This window comes from Mustela lutreola, chromosome 5 (genome assembly GCF_030435805.1).
Source record: "Mustela lutreola isolate mMusLut2 chromosome 5, mMusLut2.pri, whole genome shotgun sequence".
Lineage (NCBI taxonomy): Eukaryota > Metazoa > Chordata > Mammalia > Carnivora > Mustelidae > Mustela > Mustela lutreola.
In genome coordinates this window covers 25,729,706-25,748,085 of record NC_081294.1, presented here as the reverse complement: position 1 = coordinate 25,748,085, position 18,380 = coordinate 25,729,706, and the positions used below count along the sequence as shown (strand labels likewise).

At 36.1% G+C, this 18,380-nt stretch overlaps 1 protein-coding gene across 3 annotated transcripts in view; it reads left to right on the top strand.

Annotated features, from left to right (window-relative positions):
* ZFR (zinc finger RNA binding protein) overlaps positions 1–18,380 on the top strand; it is an 86,486-nt gene that overhangs the window by 35,211 nt on the left and 32,895 nt on the right. For all 3 annotated transcript variants that reach the window (XR_009353733.1, XM_059173732.1, XM_059173731.1), the window contains 8 exons: positions 2,422–2,613; positions 3,097–3,388; positions 5,504–5,697; positions 7,403–7,522; positions 8,660–8,805; positions 14,863–15,025; positions 16,080–16,285; positions 17,673–17,823. Coding sequence is in view for 2 of the 3 variants with exons in the window: in XM_059173732.1 (XP_059029715.1) it covers positions 2,422–2,613; positions 3,097–3,388; positions 5,504–5,697; positions 7,403–7,522; positions 8,660–8,805; positions 14,863–15,025; positions 16,080–16,285; positions 17,673–17,823 (1,464 nt within the window). In the remaining variant the exon portion in view is untranslated. The remainder of the gene's footprint in view (positions 1–2,421; positions 2,614–3,096; positions 3,389–5,503; positions 5,698–7,402; positions 7,523–8,659; positions 8,806–14,862; positions 15,026–16,079; positions 16,286–17,672; positions 17,824–18,380) is intronic.

Genomic DNA, 18,380 nt, shown 5'->3' with positions numbered 1-18,380 from the left:
GACTTTGTCAGATGTGTTATTTTTTGGAGCATATAAATAGCAGAAGAAAATTGTCTTTCTGCAGTTTTGAAAGTCCTTAAAATAAGTTCTTTTAACAATCTGTAGTTTGCAGGATGACATTTTTTTTTATTTGCAGGATAACATTTCTGATAAGGCTAACATTTGTATATGCTTTATAGAATGTTACTTATTTCTGTGTAATTTCCTTTGTGAAGGAATAGAAACTTTGGGAACAAGAAAGATGTGGGGAAGTGTCTTTTTCAAAAATATCAACTAATGAAGCATGTAAAATATTTATTCCCTTTCTTCCCTAGTTTTGTTGTTTTTTTTTTTTTTCCCTGATTGTTACACCTTAAAATGTGATTTCGGCATGAGTGTTTATAAAGTCTAATGTGTTGAACCCTTATCCTGACGTTATTTGTTAATTTCTTTAAGAATGTCTTTTTATATAAGAATTGACAAGCAGTTTGGAAGATAAAAGGCATATTATGGTAAAGGAACAGTCTTTGCCTCTGTAGTAGGTTCTTTCAGTTGAAAGAACTCTGTCCCACCTATATACATTCTTCTTAATTTACTAGGTTAGTTGTATCTGCTTCTTAATACTGAGTTTTTAGTTTATTTTCAATTACCAGCATTCCCTGAGTTACACAAATTAGGGAATAATTAATATATGTGACTAGTTAGATTAAAACCTTGTTTCTCCCTATTTTGAGTGTGATAGGAAATCGTTTCATTGTGATTACATGGTGCGGGGAGAGGGAGGAGGTAGGGAATGTTGGGCAGGGACCCAGGATTAAACATGGAAGGAGTATATTCTATTCTGCAATGGCTGTTGATAGGGGATGATGCTGTGAGTAGCAAATGTAGGCCTAAGAGATGTGTTGACTATCTGGTACCAATACATGATAGAACATGGGTCTAGGATCATAGGTAAAGAGTAGCATTTAGAATGATATCTGTAAAGCTGACCATCAGTTTGGAGTGCCTAGATCTTTACGAAAGAATAGGCCAAGGATACTTCTGCAAGTCAGAGGCAGTGCCTTAAGGGGCTAATGAGAAAAGCATCATTGGCATTGTAGGTTAGAACCTAGGTCTGGACATGAGGAGAGAGAGTAATAAGGTTCAGGTTTAAGGTTCTCAGACCTGGCTCTGCCACTGTGTGGCTTTGGACAAGTTGGAGACCTTCATTTCTTTGGGCTTTTGTTTCTTCACTTATTAAGGATTTGCCCTAAATAATTGAGGCTCAGACTGCTTCATGGAGCCACTCCAGGCCACTGTAGATAATGAGAGGAGAATCAGATGAGTGGGTCTTAGGTCTCCCTCTTTGTTTCAAAAACAGAGCAACTTCCCCTACTTCTGCATAAGATTTCATTTGGAGAAAGGATTCTCTTGTTTAAAAATTAGAAAATCATTGTTTAGGTAATCTCTAAAGTTCCATCCAGCTCTGAAATTTCTGTGATGAATATACAGTTTTATGCTAATAATACGTCTGTCTTAAGAACAGTTTTAAAAATAAAACACGGAAGAGGAACTATTTGGCCCCACTCAAGGAAAAAGAAACAGCAGTCCTTATTAACCTCCTCATTTTAATAAATCTGCTACCTTTTATCAGCTGATTCCAGATAGTTGTTTTTTGGGGTTTTGTTTGTTTTTTTTGCTAGGGATTTTATTTATCTGTTTGACAGAGAGCAAGCACACAAGCAGGAGGGAGAGAGAGAAGGAGGCTCCCGTCTGAGCAGAGTCCAAAGCGGACTCAGTTTCAGGACCCTGGGATCGTGACACTTAACCGACTGAGCCACTCAGGGATCCCCAGATAGTTTTTAATATAGTTTCACTATTTTATTGGCTAGTATTACAATAATACTGTTTTTCCTTGCAAATATACGTAATTTTGGCTGTTTCGTATTTTAGATAAGCTTTTGTTCAGGATGGTATGGGTTCTATATGAAAACACATTCTGAGTTAGAAAAATTAGTTTTATAAATAAACATACCTGTTCATAAAAATGTCTTGTTACCATTCAGTAACTTTTTTTTTTCATGATACAGATACATTCCTCTCTCCTCTTAATTCTACAGTTAAATAGTTTGTGGAATGGTCACTCTGTCCATCATTATACATAAGCAGTAGAAGATTCAAATTCTTAAAACTGGGTGTGGTTACCTTATATTGTTAATATGGCTATGTATGAAAGTCCTTTGCAGATCAAAGTGTTGGATAAGTATATTCTTGGTAAGCAAAGTACAGAGAACTACAGATACATCACATCTATAGGGAATCCCACATGCTCTTGTTCAGTTGCTTTTACAGTTGTTGAGTCCGCATTATTAAATGAGTAGTAGAGATTTGAGAATTGAGTAATTTCAAATGATATAGATAGAAAATTAGCAAAGCAACATTTATCCTTTTTGTTTGAAACAGACTTACAAAGAACATTTAGAAGGACAGAAACATAAAAAAAAAGAAGCCGCATTGAAAGCCTCACAGAATACCAGCAGCAGCAACAACTCTACTCGTGGGACTCAGAATCAGTTACGTTGTGAGCTCTGCGATGTGTCTTGTACAGGAGCAGATGCATATGCTGCCCACATTCGTGGTGCTAAGCATCAGAAAGTAGGTGTTTTTTCCCACACATCCTTATGTCTTACTCTTTTTTCTTTTACTTTTTCAATGGAGGGTTTAAATATAGGTGTCTTTAAAACTTGAAAACTTTGAGTGGATTATAGGCCTTATTTATATGCTAATATACATAAAGGTAACATCAAATAGTCATTGCTTAAAGAGGGAAAGATTGGAGACTTTTTTCCTTTGAATTAAACTAGATCATTTATTCTTCCATTTGGAAATTTGTTGTATGATTATTTTCCTCTTGTCATGCTCAGAGCATCCAAGAGTATTCACAGAGTTCTCAAAAAAGGACTGGATTTTGTTTAGTTTATGTTGTTTAAAGCAGAGGATGTCTGTGTGTTTATTTTTAGGGTTTTTATTTAAAATGATAAATACCCATTTCCTTGATTTCTAAAGAAAAACTCTTTTAGAAAAAGTTAAAAATCAATGCTTTTTGAGTTTCCTCACAAATGTGCTTTTATTTTGTAGGTGGTTAAATTACACACAAAACTTGGTAAACCCATTCCTTCAACAGAACCAAACGTTGTTAGCCAAGCTACTTCTTCAACAGCTGTGTCTGCTTCAAAACCGACTGCCTCTCCCTCAAGCATTGCAGCAAACAATTGTACTGTGAATACTTCATCAATTGCAACTTCTTCAGTGAAAGGTCTTACAACTACAGGAAACTCGTCTCTTAATAGCACATCCAACACTAAAGTATCAGCAGTGCCTGCAAATATGGCTGCCAAGAAAACATCTACACCCAAAATAAACTTTGTTGGCAAGTACTGAAGATTCTGTGTTTCTCCTAACTCTGTCAAAGTGATGTTTCTCCTCCATGCCAGGCCTAACCCTTCTGTTTTATGCTCTTGTACCCAACCCCCTTCTCTGGGGTCTTATTTGATCACATACCTGTTTTTTTCTCTTAAATTTTTAATCAGTCCTTCATCTTCTAATGGTTTCTTCCTTTGGTTTACCTGTGTCTTCAATAGTCTTTAGAAATTAAAGAGCACAAAATAAAAAACCCAGACATTTTCTCATTACTGTAATCCTCCCCACACTGCAGCCTAATTCTTACTTTGTCTGCTTCTATACTTCTTATCCAGTCCTCAGTCTGTTCCACTGTTTGCACTCTACTCTTTTGAAACTGCTGTCAGAAGTTACCAAAAATCTAATTGCCAAATCCAGTGACCAGTTTTCAGTCTCACACTGGTGATTCCTCTGACATTTGACACAGTTGACTGCTGTGCCTTAAAGCAGTGTCTATCCACCCCATTCTCAGGTGTCTCTTTTAGGTCTCCCACCTTCAGGTTCATTAAATGGTGGTGCTTCTAAAATTCTGATTCTAGTTCTCATCTCACTTTTCTCACCCAGTATTCACAAGTGGTCTCATTCATTTCAGTATGCAGTAACTTTAAAATCTCTTGGGCAAACTCAAAACTTCCTCCTTTTCAAGCTATGGTGTAGGAATTACCTGGTTATTATCTATATGGGTTTCTGTGGGCATCCAGTGTCTGATTCTGTCACAAGAATGTCGTGAAATAATCTCTTCAAATTGCTGCTTTTTTCACTTGGAAAATTTTACTGACATTATTTCTACTTGTTCATTGTCTCCTTCGGTTGTTTACTTAGTCCTTTTGTTTCTGTTATTATAGTATTTCTACAAAAAGATGTGTTTTTTCTTCATAGCTACTGCCTTGTGTTAGGCCTTCAAAGTCTCTTCCTCAGAGCTTTGTTTTATACCACATACAGTCTCTCCAAGCTTATCAAAGTCGTTTTGTTAAAATACATGTCAAATTGTTCTAGTCTCCTGCTTAAAAACTTTTCAGTGGTCTTCTCCTTGCATGTAGGAAAAAACTATGTTCCTTAATTATCCATTCGAGGCCTTCATAGTCTGAATGTGTCATCACGTCTGCCTACATAGTAATTGATGGGGATGTCTTCCTTGAATTTACCATAGTCTTTTAAACTTCATATTGTTGTGTATGGTATTCTGTTTAGATATCATTCTCTTCCTTCTTCTGGGCCAAAGTCATACTTAATTAGTCTTCTTTTAAAGCCCAGCTCAAGGGACACCTGGGGGGCTCAGTGGGTTAAAGCCTCTGCCTTTGGCTCAGGTTATGATCCCAGGTCCTGGGATTGAGCCCTGCATAGGGCTCTATGCTTGGCGGGGAGCCTGCTTCTCTGTCTACTTGTGATCTCTGTCTGTCAAATAAATAAATAAAATCTTTAAAAAAAAAAAAAAAATGCCCAGCTCAAGTGACACACCCTTAGTGAAGCCTTTGCTAACTGGATCATGTTAGAGGGTAAAGGGTCCATGGGCTTTTTTGTTTGTTTGTTTGTTTTGTTTGGGGGGGGTGGGAGTTTGGTTTTTGGTTTTTATTTGTTTTTTTTGTTGTTGTTGTTTTGTTTTTAAGCATTTCCACCTCACTGTGTTCCTACTTGTTATAGCACTTAACATAGTATTTATTTGTATCTTCCTTTAAATTGTTGGTACCTCAAAAGCAGCTATATTATCTAATTTTTATATTATCAGGACTGGGTGATATCCTATCACCCAGTTGCTTGGGAGGGAACTAGGGATACAAACATGAATTGTGCTTAGACCCTATCTTTTTAGGTACTTGCTGTCCCCTTTAGGTATTTGTTGTTATGAGAGTCATGGTGGGGACAGGATCATTGGTTGTTGGAGAAGGGAAGAAATCTAGGTATCTATTTCATTAACAGGAGAAAAAAGCCCAGTGGTTGATGTGTTCTTCAAAATTCTGTTGTATGTCAACCAGGAGTTGGACTGATGGTGAAAAAAATAGAACTTTATCTGAAATTTCTTTTGTATCAGATTATACATTTACAGAAGAAAAATGAAAATTACTACAATTCTTTTATGATCCTCTAGGTGGGAATAAGCTGCAGTCAACAGGAAATAAAACAGAAGACTTAAAAGGAACCGAATGTGTTAAAAGCACTCCTGTAGCCTCTGTACAGATTGCAGAAGTAAAGCCAGACACCGTCTCAGAACCAGTCACACCTGCATCTCTTGCTGCTTTGCAGAGTGATGTGCAGCCAGTGGGCCATGATTATGTGGAGGAGGTATTGACTTGAGAATACCATCACTGTGAGAGTATAGGAAAGAAGTCTATCACTTTTTTGGCGCCTGGGTGGCTCAGTTGATTAAGTATCTGATTGATTAAGTGTCTGACTCTTGGTTTGAGCTCAGGTTGTGATCTCAGGGTTGTGAAATTGAGCCCCATGTTGGGCTCTGTGCTAGGCATGGAGCTTGCTTAAGATTCTCTGCTCTGCACCCCCCCCCACCCCCACGCCAAAAAAAAAGTGTCATTTTGTTGCAGGAATGCTTTATGTGTAAAACTAGATTTAGGTTACTTATAAAGGAATATCACAGGTATCTTTGTTAAAAGTTTTTAAAAAGCATGCCCTTGGGGCGCCTGGATGGTGGTCGGTTGAGCGATTGACTCTTGGTTTTGGCTCAGGTCGTGAGATTAAGCCCCATGGTGGTCTCCACACTCAGCAGGGAGTTCACTTGAAGGTCCTCTCCCTCTGCCCCTCCACCCTCAAATAAATTTCTTGCTCCTTACAATTGCCTAAGTGACATCATAATTTTTTTTTTTTTTTAACTTTATTCCTACCAACACCATCACTGTGATAGAAGATAAGTTTCTATTTGTTTGGTAGGCATTCTTATATCCTTCAAGTATCTGGCTTATAAAGAGTAAAAAAAAAATTGTGAACCACAAAATAATAGAGTATTTCTTTCTGGACAATGATGTAGTTTCATGTATAAAATTAAAGTTGCTGAGTTATCAGATCATGTTTATTTGATTTGTCAAGCTGATTAGAAATCTTCTTGTTTTACAGGTAAACTCAGTAAATTGAAGAGTGAGGGAACATTGGAGGGGACTGATAGATATTTACTGTTGGCAAAAAGCCCACCATAGAGTGGTGTAGCACTAGTCTTTACTTTCACTGTATTGTAGAACATACGTAAATTCTCTGAGCATCAGTGTCCTGATCTGTAAAACTTGGATATTTCCAAAGTTGTGAAGATTAAATAACAGTACCTAGAATAGTTCCTAACATATTGTAGATTTTTGTTAAATAGTTTATTTTTTTTCCTCCCATCAAGAAAAATTACATACTATGTTGTCTTTGCCAGATAGAAAAGTGGATTAATATAGTTTATAAGTAGTTCACAATTTTAAAATGTCAGATCTTAAGAGAGTAAGGTTTGGTTATCTAAAGAAATGTATATGGCCAGGACACCTTAATCTTTAATGATATTTGTCAATTAAGTAATCCAAAACTTAAGAGAATTGGATTCAGAGCCAGTCTTAAAAGCTTCCACAAATAATTTGAATCTAGTATCCATTACAGGCATCTTAATAACCCTATACTTCTCTTCCTAATTGGTTGTGCATTTGGGAAAAAATTGACATTGATTTTCCATAAAGTTACATATATAAGATCTTAAGCTTTGCAGAAACTTATATGCCAAAATAATGTCTTTAATTCTCTTATTTCCATCTCCGCAAGAGCAATAACTAGCCAGTAGCAGTTGTTCACTATTTATTAGAGAATTTATTAGAGAATTATTACCCAATTGCATTTAAATCTAAATGTTGACACATAGATAAAGGTATTGAAATTAAAATTAATATCAAAAGCAAATACATGCAAATTTGTTTACTTATATTCATCACAGAATCTGAGGGTTTATGAATGAAGTCTTCAACTATAGTATTTTGGTAATGATTCTTGAATTCTTTTTTCCCATGTCAAGGTACGAAATGATGAGGGAAAAGTAATTCGATTCCACTGTAAATTATGCGAGTGCAGTTTTAATGATCCCAATGCTAAGGAGATGCACTTAAAAGGGCGAAGACACAGACTTCAGTATAAAGTGAGTAAGATTTCAACTGTCGGGCAGTTCAGTCAATTAAATGTTTAGTTCTTGATTGCAACTTAGGTCACGATCTCAGAGTCGCTATCCCTCTGCCCCTCCCCCTCTTGAAAAAATTTTCAGGAGCACCTGGGTGGCTCAGTCCATTAAGCCTTCAGCTCAGGTCATGATCTCAGGGTCCTGCAAGCCCTGCATCAGGCTTCCTGCTCATCGGGGAGTCTGCTTCTCCTTCTGCCTCTTCCTGCTCTCATGTCTCTTCACTTATTCTCTCTGTCTCTCTCAAATAAATCTTAAAATTTTTTTTTGTCTTTTTATTTTTTATTTTTTTAAACACAGCTTGGAACCTTTTCCATAGGAAACAAAATATCTAAATATAACTCAGTTCATGAACTGTATGCTAACATTAGCATGTCATGTCTCACATTCAGATGTTTGGTTTTTATTGATTAGTTTTTTATACTTAGTCAAGAAGAGTATGACCATATTTGATCATTTTTAGTGAAAGTAACATTGCCTGGATCAAGTAATCATGTATATATAAATAATTGCTTTACATAAAGTATTTTGAAAGAAGTATTAGGTCTCCATCTATTTACCTTCTTTGTCTTGGTAAAATTCCCACTAAAATGAATTTTAAGATGAGGACTTCCTCATTGGAAACACTTCAGATGTTAAGTTAAATCCACATCATTTAAAGTTTTTAATTAGCCTAGACTAATGCACTAGATTCATATTTTCCCTTCTAAACAAAGAGGTGGTGAAAATTAAAATAGTCTGTTTTTTAACCTCCACAGTCAGACATTTAGAATCATCTGCTTACAAACAAGTAAAGGAAAATGAAATATCCATTAGTTCAGGAAGAATTTCTTCCATTTGTTAGTTTGTACTTTTTAGATACTAAGTATGTCATTGTAAATGTAGACAATTAAGAATTTAGGGGTGGGAGGGAAAGAAGAATGTTTATTAATGTATTCTGAATCTTTCCTCTAATATAACTTATTTTACTGATTTTACTCTTAAAGTGAAAAATTTGCAACTGAAAACCCCTATGATGAAAGAATATGGGGGATTGTCTGATGAATAATATGTGTAGATTATTAGAGGTCCCACTGATTTTTTAAATGTCTGTATTGACAGAAAAAAGTAAATCCAGATTTGCAAGTAGAAGTAAAGCCCAGTATTCGAGCCAGAAAGATTCAAGAAGAGAAAATGAGGAAGCAAATGCAGAAAGAAGAGTATTGGCGAAGACGAGAAGAAGAAGAACGCTGGAGAATGGAAATGAGGTAGTATCTTTAACTTTTAGTACCATGATAGACAGTGGTTCAGCCTTTCTAAAAAGCTTAGCTATTCTGAGTGACTCCCATTCAAAGCAATCCAGATTATTTGATGTACTTAAGTTTTCACTTTTCAGGAAGATCCTAGGTATAGAAAAGAAATGCATTACAATTAAGTTATTGGCTATTCTAGTATTTGACTGTGGCCTTGGTGGTATCTTATATATATTAAGTATAAGTGGTATCTTATATATATTAAGTGCATGAAGAAATAGTTAAATTATTTTGGGTTTTTTTTGTTTTGTTTTGTTTTGTTTTGTTTTAAATAAACTGTACTCCACTTAGTGTGGGGCTTAAGCTCAAAAACCCAAGATCAAGAGTCACCTGCTTTACTGACTGAGCCAGGCAGGTACCCCAGAATAGTTTAATATTTTAAATAAATGTCTCAGTTAAAACAAAATAGAACATTTGGTTACATGGTAGAAATATCATGAGTATAGGATCTAGTAGATTCTAGACAAAATTGTGTGCTTTTTAAAAAGAAACATCTATCATAGAAGCTTGAGGCTATAGGGAAGGAGAAAGGAGAAAACATGTCTTCTAGAGATATGTTAATGTTTGGTTTTATTGATCTAACTGACGACTTTTTTTTTTTTTTTTTTTTTTTTTTGAGAGAGAGAGAGAGTGCATACAAGCTGAGGAGGGGCATAGAGGGGAGAAAGTGTGTCTTAAGTGGCCTCCATGCCCAGTGCAGATCTCACAACCGTGAAATCATGACCTGAGCCAGATCAGAGAGTTAAGTGCTTAACTTTTTGAGCCACCTAGGTGTCCCAGCATATCCTTAAATAATATAATTCAGGGGCACTCAGCTGGCTTAGTCAGTAGAGCATGTGACTCTTGATTTCAGGGTCATGAGTTCAAGCCCCACATTGGGTGTGGAGGTTACTTGAAAAAATTAAATGGTACTGTTCAGTGGTTTTTAAGTAATATTCACAGTTTCACAGAGTTGTACAGCCTTCATCACAGTCAATTTTAGAAACATTTTTGTCACCCTCTCCAGAAGAAACCACAAACCCACTGGTAGTCACTCCCTATTTTCCCCCAACCCCTACATATACCCCTGGGCAACCACAATATACTGTCCGTCTGTAGACTTAATTCTGGGGATACCTGTGTGGCTCGGTTAAGCATCTGCCTTCAGCGTAGGTCATGATTCCAGGGATTAAGCTCTCCATTGGGCTCTTTGCTTAGCGGGGAGTTTCCTTCTCCCTCTCCCTCTGTGTACTCCACTCACCCTTCAAATGAATAAATCTTTAGATTTATTCTGGAGATTTCATATAAATGGAATCATACGATATATGGTGTTTTTTGTCTGCCTGCTTTCACTGCACCATGTTTTTAAGATTCATGCATGTTTTAGCTTGTAACAGTACTTTGTTTCATGGCATAATAATATTCCATCATAAGAATGTGTAACATTGTTCATTTATCAGTTGGTGGACATTTGAGTCGTTTCCACTTTCGGGGTGTCATGAATACTGCTGCTAGGAGTATTTGTACAAGTTTAAAATATATTGGGGCGCCTGGGTGGCTCAGTGGGTTAAAGCCTCTGCCTTCAGCTCAGGTCATGATCTCAGGGTCCTGGGATCAAGCACCACATCGGGCTCTCTGCTCAGCAGGGGGCCTGCTTCCTCCTTTCTCTCTGCCTGCCTCTCTGCCTACTTACGATCTCTGTCAAATAAATAAATCTAAAAAAATTTTTTTAAATAAATAAATAAAACATTATTTCAGGGGCTCCAGATCATGGGATTGAACTCCACATTGGGCTCCCCACTCAGTGTGAACCTGCTTCTCCCTCTCTCAACACTGCCTGCTTGTGTATATACTCACTCACTCTCTGTCAAATGAATAAAATATTTTAAATATATCTATATGGATATAGATATAGATTTCAGAAAATAAGCATAATGTACACTTTCTTTTTTTTTAGTTTTTTTATTTATTTGACAGAGCACAAGCAGGAGGAGTGAGAGAGGCTTAGTCCCAGCACCTGGGATCATGACCTGAGCCAAAGGCAGATGCTTAACCAACTGAGCCACCCAGGCACTCCTGTACACATTTTATAATTCACTTTTTTCATTTATATGCCACTTTAAAAATTAAGCTAGGATTATTTTCTTTTTTGTGACAGCATAGTATTCTCGTATATGGATGTGTAATTTTCTTTATAGCGTGTCATCCTCTGTTAGATACTTGGGTTGTTTCCAGTGTTTCTGTACCATGGTTATTACATTGACCATGCTTGAGGCTATATTATTGCATAAATTATGACTTTATGTTGGTAATAATAATATTTCCAGAAATAGAAATATTTGTTTGAAGGAAACCCATGCTTCTGCATATACTGAGTACTCTAACTTCAATTATTTTCAGATATTTTGGTTTCAGGACCCTTTATACTCCATTATTACTGAAGATAATAATTGAAGATATAATTATTAAAGATAATAATTGAAGATCTAGTTGAAGAATAATATTAAAGATAAATTCAGTTGAGTTTCAGGACCCTTTATACTCAGTAATTATTAAAGACTCCAAATAGTTTTTGTTTATGTGGGTTATAGCTGTCAAGATTTCACTGTATTGGGAGCCTGGGTGGCTCAGTGGGTTAGGCCGCTGCCTTCGGCTCAGGTCATGATCTCAGGGTCCTGGGATCGAGTCCCGCATCAGGCTCTCTGCTCAGCAGGGAGCCTGCTTCCTCCTCTCTCTCTCTCTGCCTGTGTCTCTGCCTACTTGTGATCTCTCTCTGTCAAATAAATAAATAAAATCTTTAAAAAAAAAAAAAAAGATTTCACTGTATTAAAAATTAAAACTGAGAAGTTTAATATTTATGAATTCATTTAAGAATGACATTTTAATTATATTTGTTAAAATATAAATGTATTGGGTACCTGGGTGGCTCAGTTGGTTAGGCGGCTGCCTTCAGCTCAGATCATGATCCTGGAGTCCCAGGATCAAGTCCCACATCAGGTTCCGTGCTCAGTGGAGAGTCTGCTTTTCTCTCTCTGCCCCTCCCCACCTCTTGTGCTCACCCACTCTCTTTTATTCTCTCTCTCAAATAAAATCTATAAAAATATGTATATAAACAAATTGACTAATTATATTACATTGCATATATTTAATAAATATAACTTGGTGAAAAATTAATCTTCATATAACTATTTCTTCACCAGAATTGTGTGAATGATACTGTTTGACATTTTTGCAGATCCCTTTAAATGTCTTGCTTAAAAGAAGGCAGCATGATTCTCATGTGTGCTTCTGTGTTCATTTTTGTTGCAATACCACATTCTGCCTCTGGATAACGCCACTATACATTGAAAAGAGAGTAAGAATGGAAGAGGTGTATGATGTCTTAATATTAAGACATGGATCCCCTGACAGGGCCTCAGGGACCATCTGGAGTCCTTGGGCCACACTTTGAAAATTGCTGCTACAACATTAAAGTTCTCTGCCAATGAGAGAGAGAAATATGAAATCCATTTTTGGTTGGTTGGGTTTTGTTTTCAAATTTGAAATTTGGGATAGGAAAGGTAAATCTTTTCAAATTTGTTTCAGTTCAGTTTGAATTATAATTATATTACTGGCAAATTTTCTAAAGCTTCTTTGAATATAGTTGACACACAATACATTAGTTTTAGGTGTACAACATTCTGATTAGTAAGTTTATACTTCATACGTGCCCACCACACATGTAGCTACCATCTGTCCCCAGACGACACTATTAACAGTATCACTGACTATATTCCTTATATTATGCCTCTGTGACTTGCTCATGTCATAATTGGAAGCTCGGATCTTCCACTCCCCTTCCCTCATTTTTCCCATCCCCTCATGCCCCTTCCCTGTAACAAACATCAGTTCTCTATATTTTGCTTGGTTGTTTGCTTACTCATTTGTTTTTTAAGATTCCACATATGAGAGTAATCATATATTTGTCTTTTGACTCATTTCACTTAGCATAATACTTTCTGGTCCATCCATGTTGTTGCAGATGGCATGATCTCATCTTCTCTTACGGCTGCATAATATTCCAGTGTGTGTCCATCGACATCTTCCTTATCTGTTTGTCCATCAGTGGACACTTAGGTTGCTTACATATTTTGGCTATTGTAAATAATGCTTCAGTAAACATAGATGTGCATATATCTTCTTAAATTAGTATTTTCAGTTTCTTTGGTTAGTTATACAGTAGTTGAGTTATTGGATCATAAGATATTTCTATTTTTAATGTTTTCTACCTTGGCTGCACCAGTTTACATTCCCACCAGCAGTGTACAAGGGTTCCTTTTTCTCCACATCCTTGTCAACCACTTTTTATTTCACATACTGAATTTTATTACATGTTTGAACATTTACATTTCCTCTTGTAAATTGCCTGGGTTTTATTTATTTATTTTACTTAACTGTTATTTTGTACAGACACTATATTGTAGCTATTAACCTATTATTAATGTGTTATCGGCAGATAGTTATAACTGTTATGTATTGGTTTTTACTTTTTAATATGTTTAAATATATCAGTCTTATTTTTTGTGAATAATCAGCCTTTGTAATGCATTTGAAACTCTGTACTTAGATATGGAATTTTTCCTCTTTTGTTGATATATCAAATATTTATTAAGCACCTATGATGTGCTAGAAAATTGCATGTAGTGTTAGGTACTGAGTATGAATTGGTAAACAATGGATAAAAATCCCTGCCCTTACATAACTTAAACATTTGTGTTCAATAATAACAATAAACTATTCAAAACTGGATAAGTGTAGTTTTTCAAAGCCTTCAACCTGTTACTCATTTTCTCAAGGCCTAAATAACAGAGAATTATGTTTCTATACTACTTCTAAGTCAGATGACCCAAAAAAGCACTGCTTATTCCCAATCTGAGGAAATTGGTAGTTTCTAAAGAGCTACATGAGAAACATACATGGGTTTGGTGTTTTTTGTTTTTGATTTTGGAGAAGTGTGCTTCTTTCTTTTAAACAAATTTGTATAGTAAAACCTTATTCCTGTCAAAATTAACGTCAGAGACATAATTTCTCTTCGAAGTTATCGGTATTCTAGTTTGAAGCTGAAAATAAAGACAGAAGTGAGAGTGAGGTAGTAAAAAAGAAATTAGATTCTGAAAATGACCATTAAAGCAGAAGTTATACAATAGCTGCCCACAGTCCAGGTTCAGCCCATGGAGGTTTTCATTTGATATACATAGTATTTTTAATTTGAACCAACACTAAAGATTCTGAAAAATATTAGAATCCTGATGATCTTGAGATTGGAACCCTGTATTCCCTTATGGCATTAATTAGTTGGGGCTGAGTAACAGCTGTTCTCTTTAGCCAGAACATGTACTTTCTCCCCCCACCTTCAAATTTTTATTTAAATGCTAGATAACAGACGTGCTTTCTGCTTGACCATAGTCTTCCCCAACCTTAATATGTCCCCACAGATGAGACAGAAATGTGAGTTGCCATTCATCACTGTCTTGCACTGTTGTTTTTCCTCAGTAGACAAATTTGTGTATGCCGGTATCATAAATGGGGAAATTAAAAATAGTCTTAAGAGGTTCTTTCTACATAGAAAATAGGAAGGAGCACATTTCTCTAGACAGGAAGAAAATTCCTGAATGTGTGCTTCAGATTTTTCATTCACACATGTTACTGGTCCAGCCACTGTAGGTAGGCATTTAAGTTTACAATATCTTAAAGAAGGAGAGATTGAAGGAAGCTCTGAGGTTTCTAGTGTTTATTCCTTTGGCTTTGACATCAGGCTATGAAATTTTGTGTTGCTTTTCTCTTTATTTTCTCACCTCTTTTCACTCATACTCGCATCTATTTGTAGATTGTAAAAGCAAATAAAGGATATTAGTTACACTAGGGAAAAAGGAAGGTGTTAGCTAAGCTGATGTGGGACAGTTTTTTTAATTGCATTTTTTGTCATTATTGATGTAAGTTCTTGGGTTGTATTTTTCTTTTAATAAGGTTTGTAATACCATTCTCTGTTTTCAGACGTTATGAAGAGGACATGTATTGGAGAAGAATGGAGGAAGAACAACACCATTGGGATGATCGCCGCCGAATGCCTGATGGAGGCTATCCTCATGGTCCCCCAGGCCCATTAGGCCTTCTGGGAGTCCGACCAGGCATGCCTCCTCAGCCACAGGGGCCTGCAGTAAGTGTACACATAATTTACTTAGGGGATAAAAGTGTTAAGATTGATTCAGCTTTAGAAGATAACAGTTTGGGGAGACTAATTCTTAGATTTAATAGTCTCATAATGTCAGTATAAGTTTTACATTTGATTTAGAATTTTTTCTCCTTTTATTATAGCTTCTAACTCATGTCTTATAAAGGACTTCATAGAGTGTCCATAAATTTTTCTTAACCTTCAGTAAAAGCTAAACAGGAGCAGGGCTTTTGTTCTGTCAAGTGTTCTTTAACATTAGAGATTTTCTTTCCTTTGTTTTTCTTGACATTTGCAAGAGCAACCACTTTTGAAGGCAGCTGCTTTGCCTTCAAAATTATTATCTTCCCATTACCTGTTGTTGAGAATCTTCTTTCCTTCTTCAAAACCTGACCATCTAAAACCTGCTACTGCTTCTGAATTGAGTGCAGGATAAGCAGTATGTAAATGGTTCCACTTGAGCATAACAGTTGATGTACTAGGAAAAGTGTAGGAAAGATAATGCATCTTGAGGTTTGTGTTCCATAGAAGCTGTGTAAACAAAGAGACACCAGCTTATGAAGAGCATTCCATAGAAGTTTAGACTACAAAACTAGAGAATTTTTTGTTGTTTTCCAGAGAGCATTTAGGAGAAACAGCAAGTCCTCCTCTTTAACTTACTCTCTTTCTCATTTGTCTTTACACAGAACAAGCATTTGTAAGACCTGTTTTATCAAAGTCAAAAAAATTTTCACAATCAACAGTCTTTAAAGTTGAATAAGAAGTATTTCCATAACCTTAGATACGGTGTTCAGGCAGAGCATGTGTACACACAGAGATAAGCAAATGCATACATACACAAGCATCCGACTCTTGATAGTATAACTTTCCAAAGTTTGCAGTTTTGTTTTTACTGAAGTAGAAAAGGGGAAGATATTTTAAGTGGACATTTTGCATAGTTGACTTTATTAAAAAGATATGACGAACATACATGTAGTTGAAAAATATGTTTATTTTTGCCCAGGAAACACTGCTTTTAAATGAAGTAACTTTTTTTCTCTAGCCCTTACGTCGTCCTGATTCATCTGATGACCGTTATGTCATGACAAAACACGCAACCATTTATCCAACTGAAGAAGAATTACAGGCAGTTCAGAAAATTGTTTCTATCACTGAACGTGCTTTAAAACTTGTTTCAGACAGTTTGTCTGAACATGAGAAGAGCAAGAGCAAAGAGGGAGATGATAAGAAAGAGGGAGGTAAAGACAGGTGTGTTTTCAGAGTTACTTTGCTTATTTTTTGTTTTTCTTTCCATGTACTTCTTATACTTGAAATAAAAAGTTACAAAGACTAAAAATTCTCTGGTGTGAATATACATGTCTTGTTTGGGTAGATATTTAATGCATTTAGCTGCTTTTTGCTAAAATAAATAACACAGTTAAAATCTCCAACCTTGTGATTTTGCTAATTTTATCTTAATTTATATAAAACTATTTTGAGTCTTTTTTCAAAGCCGCCTCCATAATTGCATTCAGCTGCTCTTCAGTTTTCCTTTGTTGTATCTGTCCCACATTCAGTCCTTGTTTTAACAATTTGTTTCCTTAGTTTGTTGACCATAAAGCATGAAGAAACTTAAGCTTTGGAAACTGTTTTTTTAGGTAAGCTCAGGCCCACTGTGGAGCCCAACACAGGGCTTAAACTCATTACCATAAGATCAAGAATCAGATACTTAACCAACTAAGCCACACAGGCACACCTGGAAACATCTTTCATATCAAGTTTTAGGTTGTGATTTTTCCTTTTACCATTTGGAAATATTTTTACATTACATTAAACATGACTCTTGGGGCACTTGGGTGTCTCAGACAGTTAAGCATTCAACTTTTTTTTTTTTTTTTTTTTTAAGATATTTTTTATTTATTTGACAGGTCACAAGTAGTCAGAGAGGCAGGCTGAGAGAGAGAAGGAAGCAGGCTCCCTGCTGAGTGGAGAGCCTGATGCAGGGAACCCGATGCAGGGCTCTATCCTAGGACCATGAGATCATGACCTGAGCCGAAGGCGGAGGCTTTAACCCACTGAGCCACCCAGGTGCCCAGTATTCAGCTCTTGATCTTAGCTCAGGTCTCAGTCTCAGGGTCATGAGATTTTAAAATAAGGAACCATGACTCTTATTCTGATTTGTAAAATGAGACACAGAAATGTTAATATTCTTTGAAATGGTCCTGTGAGACAAAAGATCCCATGAGATCTTAGTTCTTGATTTAATTATCTATATATTTTATCTAAATGAAGGCTGCTTCTTAAAAATATTAAATATTGGGGGTGCCTGGGTGGCTCAGTGGGTTAAGCCTCTTGCCTTCGGCTCAGGTCATGATCTCAGGGTCCTGGGATGGAGCCCTGCATCAGGCTCCCTGCTCAGCGGGGAGCCTGCTTCCCCCTCTCTCTGACTGTGTCTTTGCCTACTTGTGATCTCTTTCTCTCTCTGTCAAATAAATAAAATAAAAAATATTTTTAAAAATAAATAAATAAGAATATTAGATATTTTTAAACTGTAGTTGATAGCATAAAATTATTTAATTTACTATTATATATTTAGAGATTATCATGGCTGTGGCTGGGAAGACAAATGTCATAATATAATTTGATTTCACCGCAGAGCTTTAAAAGGAGTTTTGCGAGTGGGAGTATTGGCAAAAGGATTACTTCTCCGAGGAGATAGAAATGTCAACCTTGTTTTGCTGTGCTCTGAGAAACCTTCAAAGACATTATTAAGCCGTATTGCAGAAAACCTACCCAAACAGCTTGCTGTAAGTATTATGGAAATGTTCATTTTTACCCCTTGTCTGGTTCAGAAGTTTTTGGCAGGACTAACTGTGCTTCAGCCTAAACCCAAGCCAGCCTTTAAATTTTTGACTTGACTTTCCCTTTTGAGGGAGTTTTTTTGGTTTTTTGGGGGGGGGGGGGTTGTTGTTGTTTTGCTTCGTTGTGCAAATTGGTAGGACTATTTTCTAGTTTGCCTTTTTAGGTTTTATAGTGCTTATATTTGACATGAAGCCATCTTGCTAATTTATTTAAAAATGTAAAATTGTAGCACATGTTCTCATCCTGATTTTTTTTTCCAAGATTTGAAGCTTAAGAGAGAAGGCAGTTGTTGACAGAAAATGGTTTTTCTTTTTCTTTTTTTGTTAAAAACAAAGCCCCTGTGTAGCAAACTTGAATTTTTAAAATCTGTGAACCTCTCGCCTGTTTAGTTGAATACATGTTTTTAATAAAATATAGTAAGAAATAGTCTTTCCAATTTGAAATTACCAGATCTTACTGGGATTTTTCTTTTTCTGTCTTTATAATGATAGGAATTCTATCT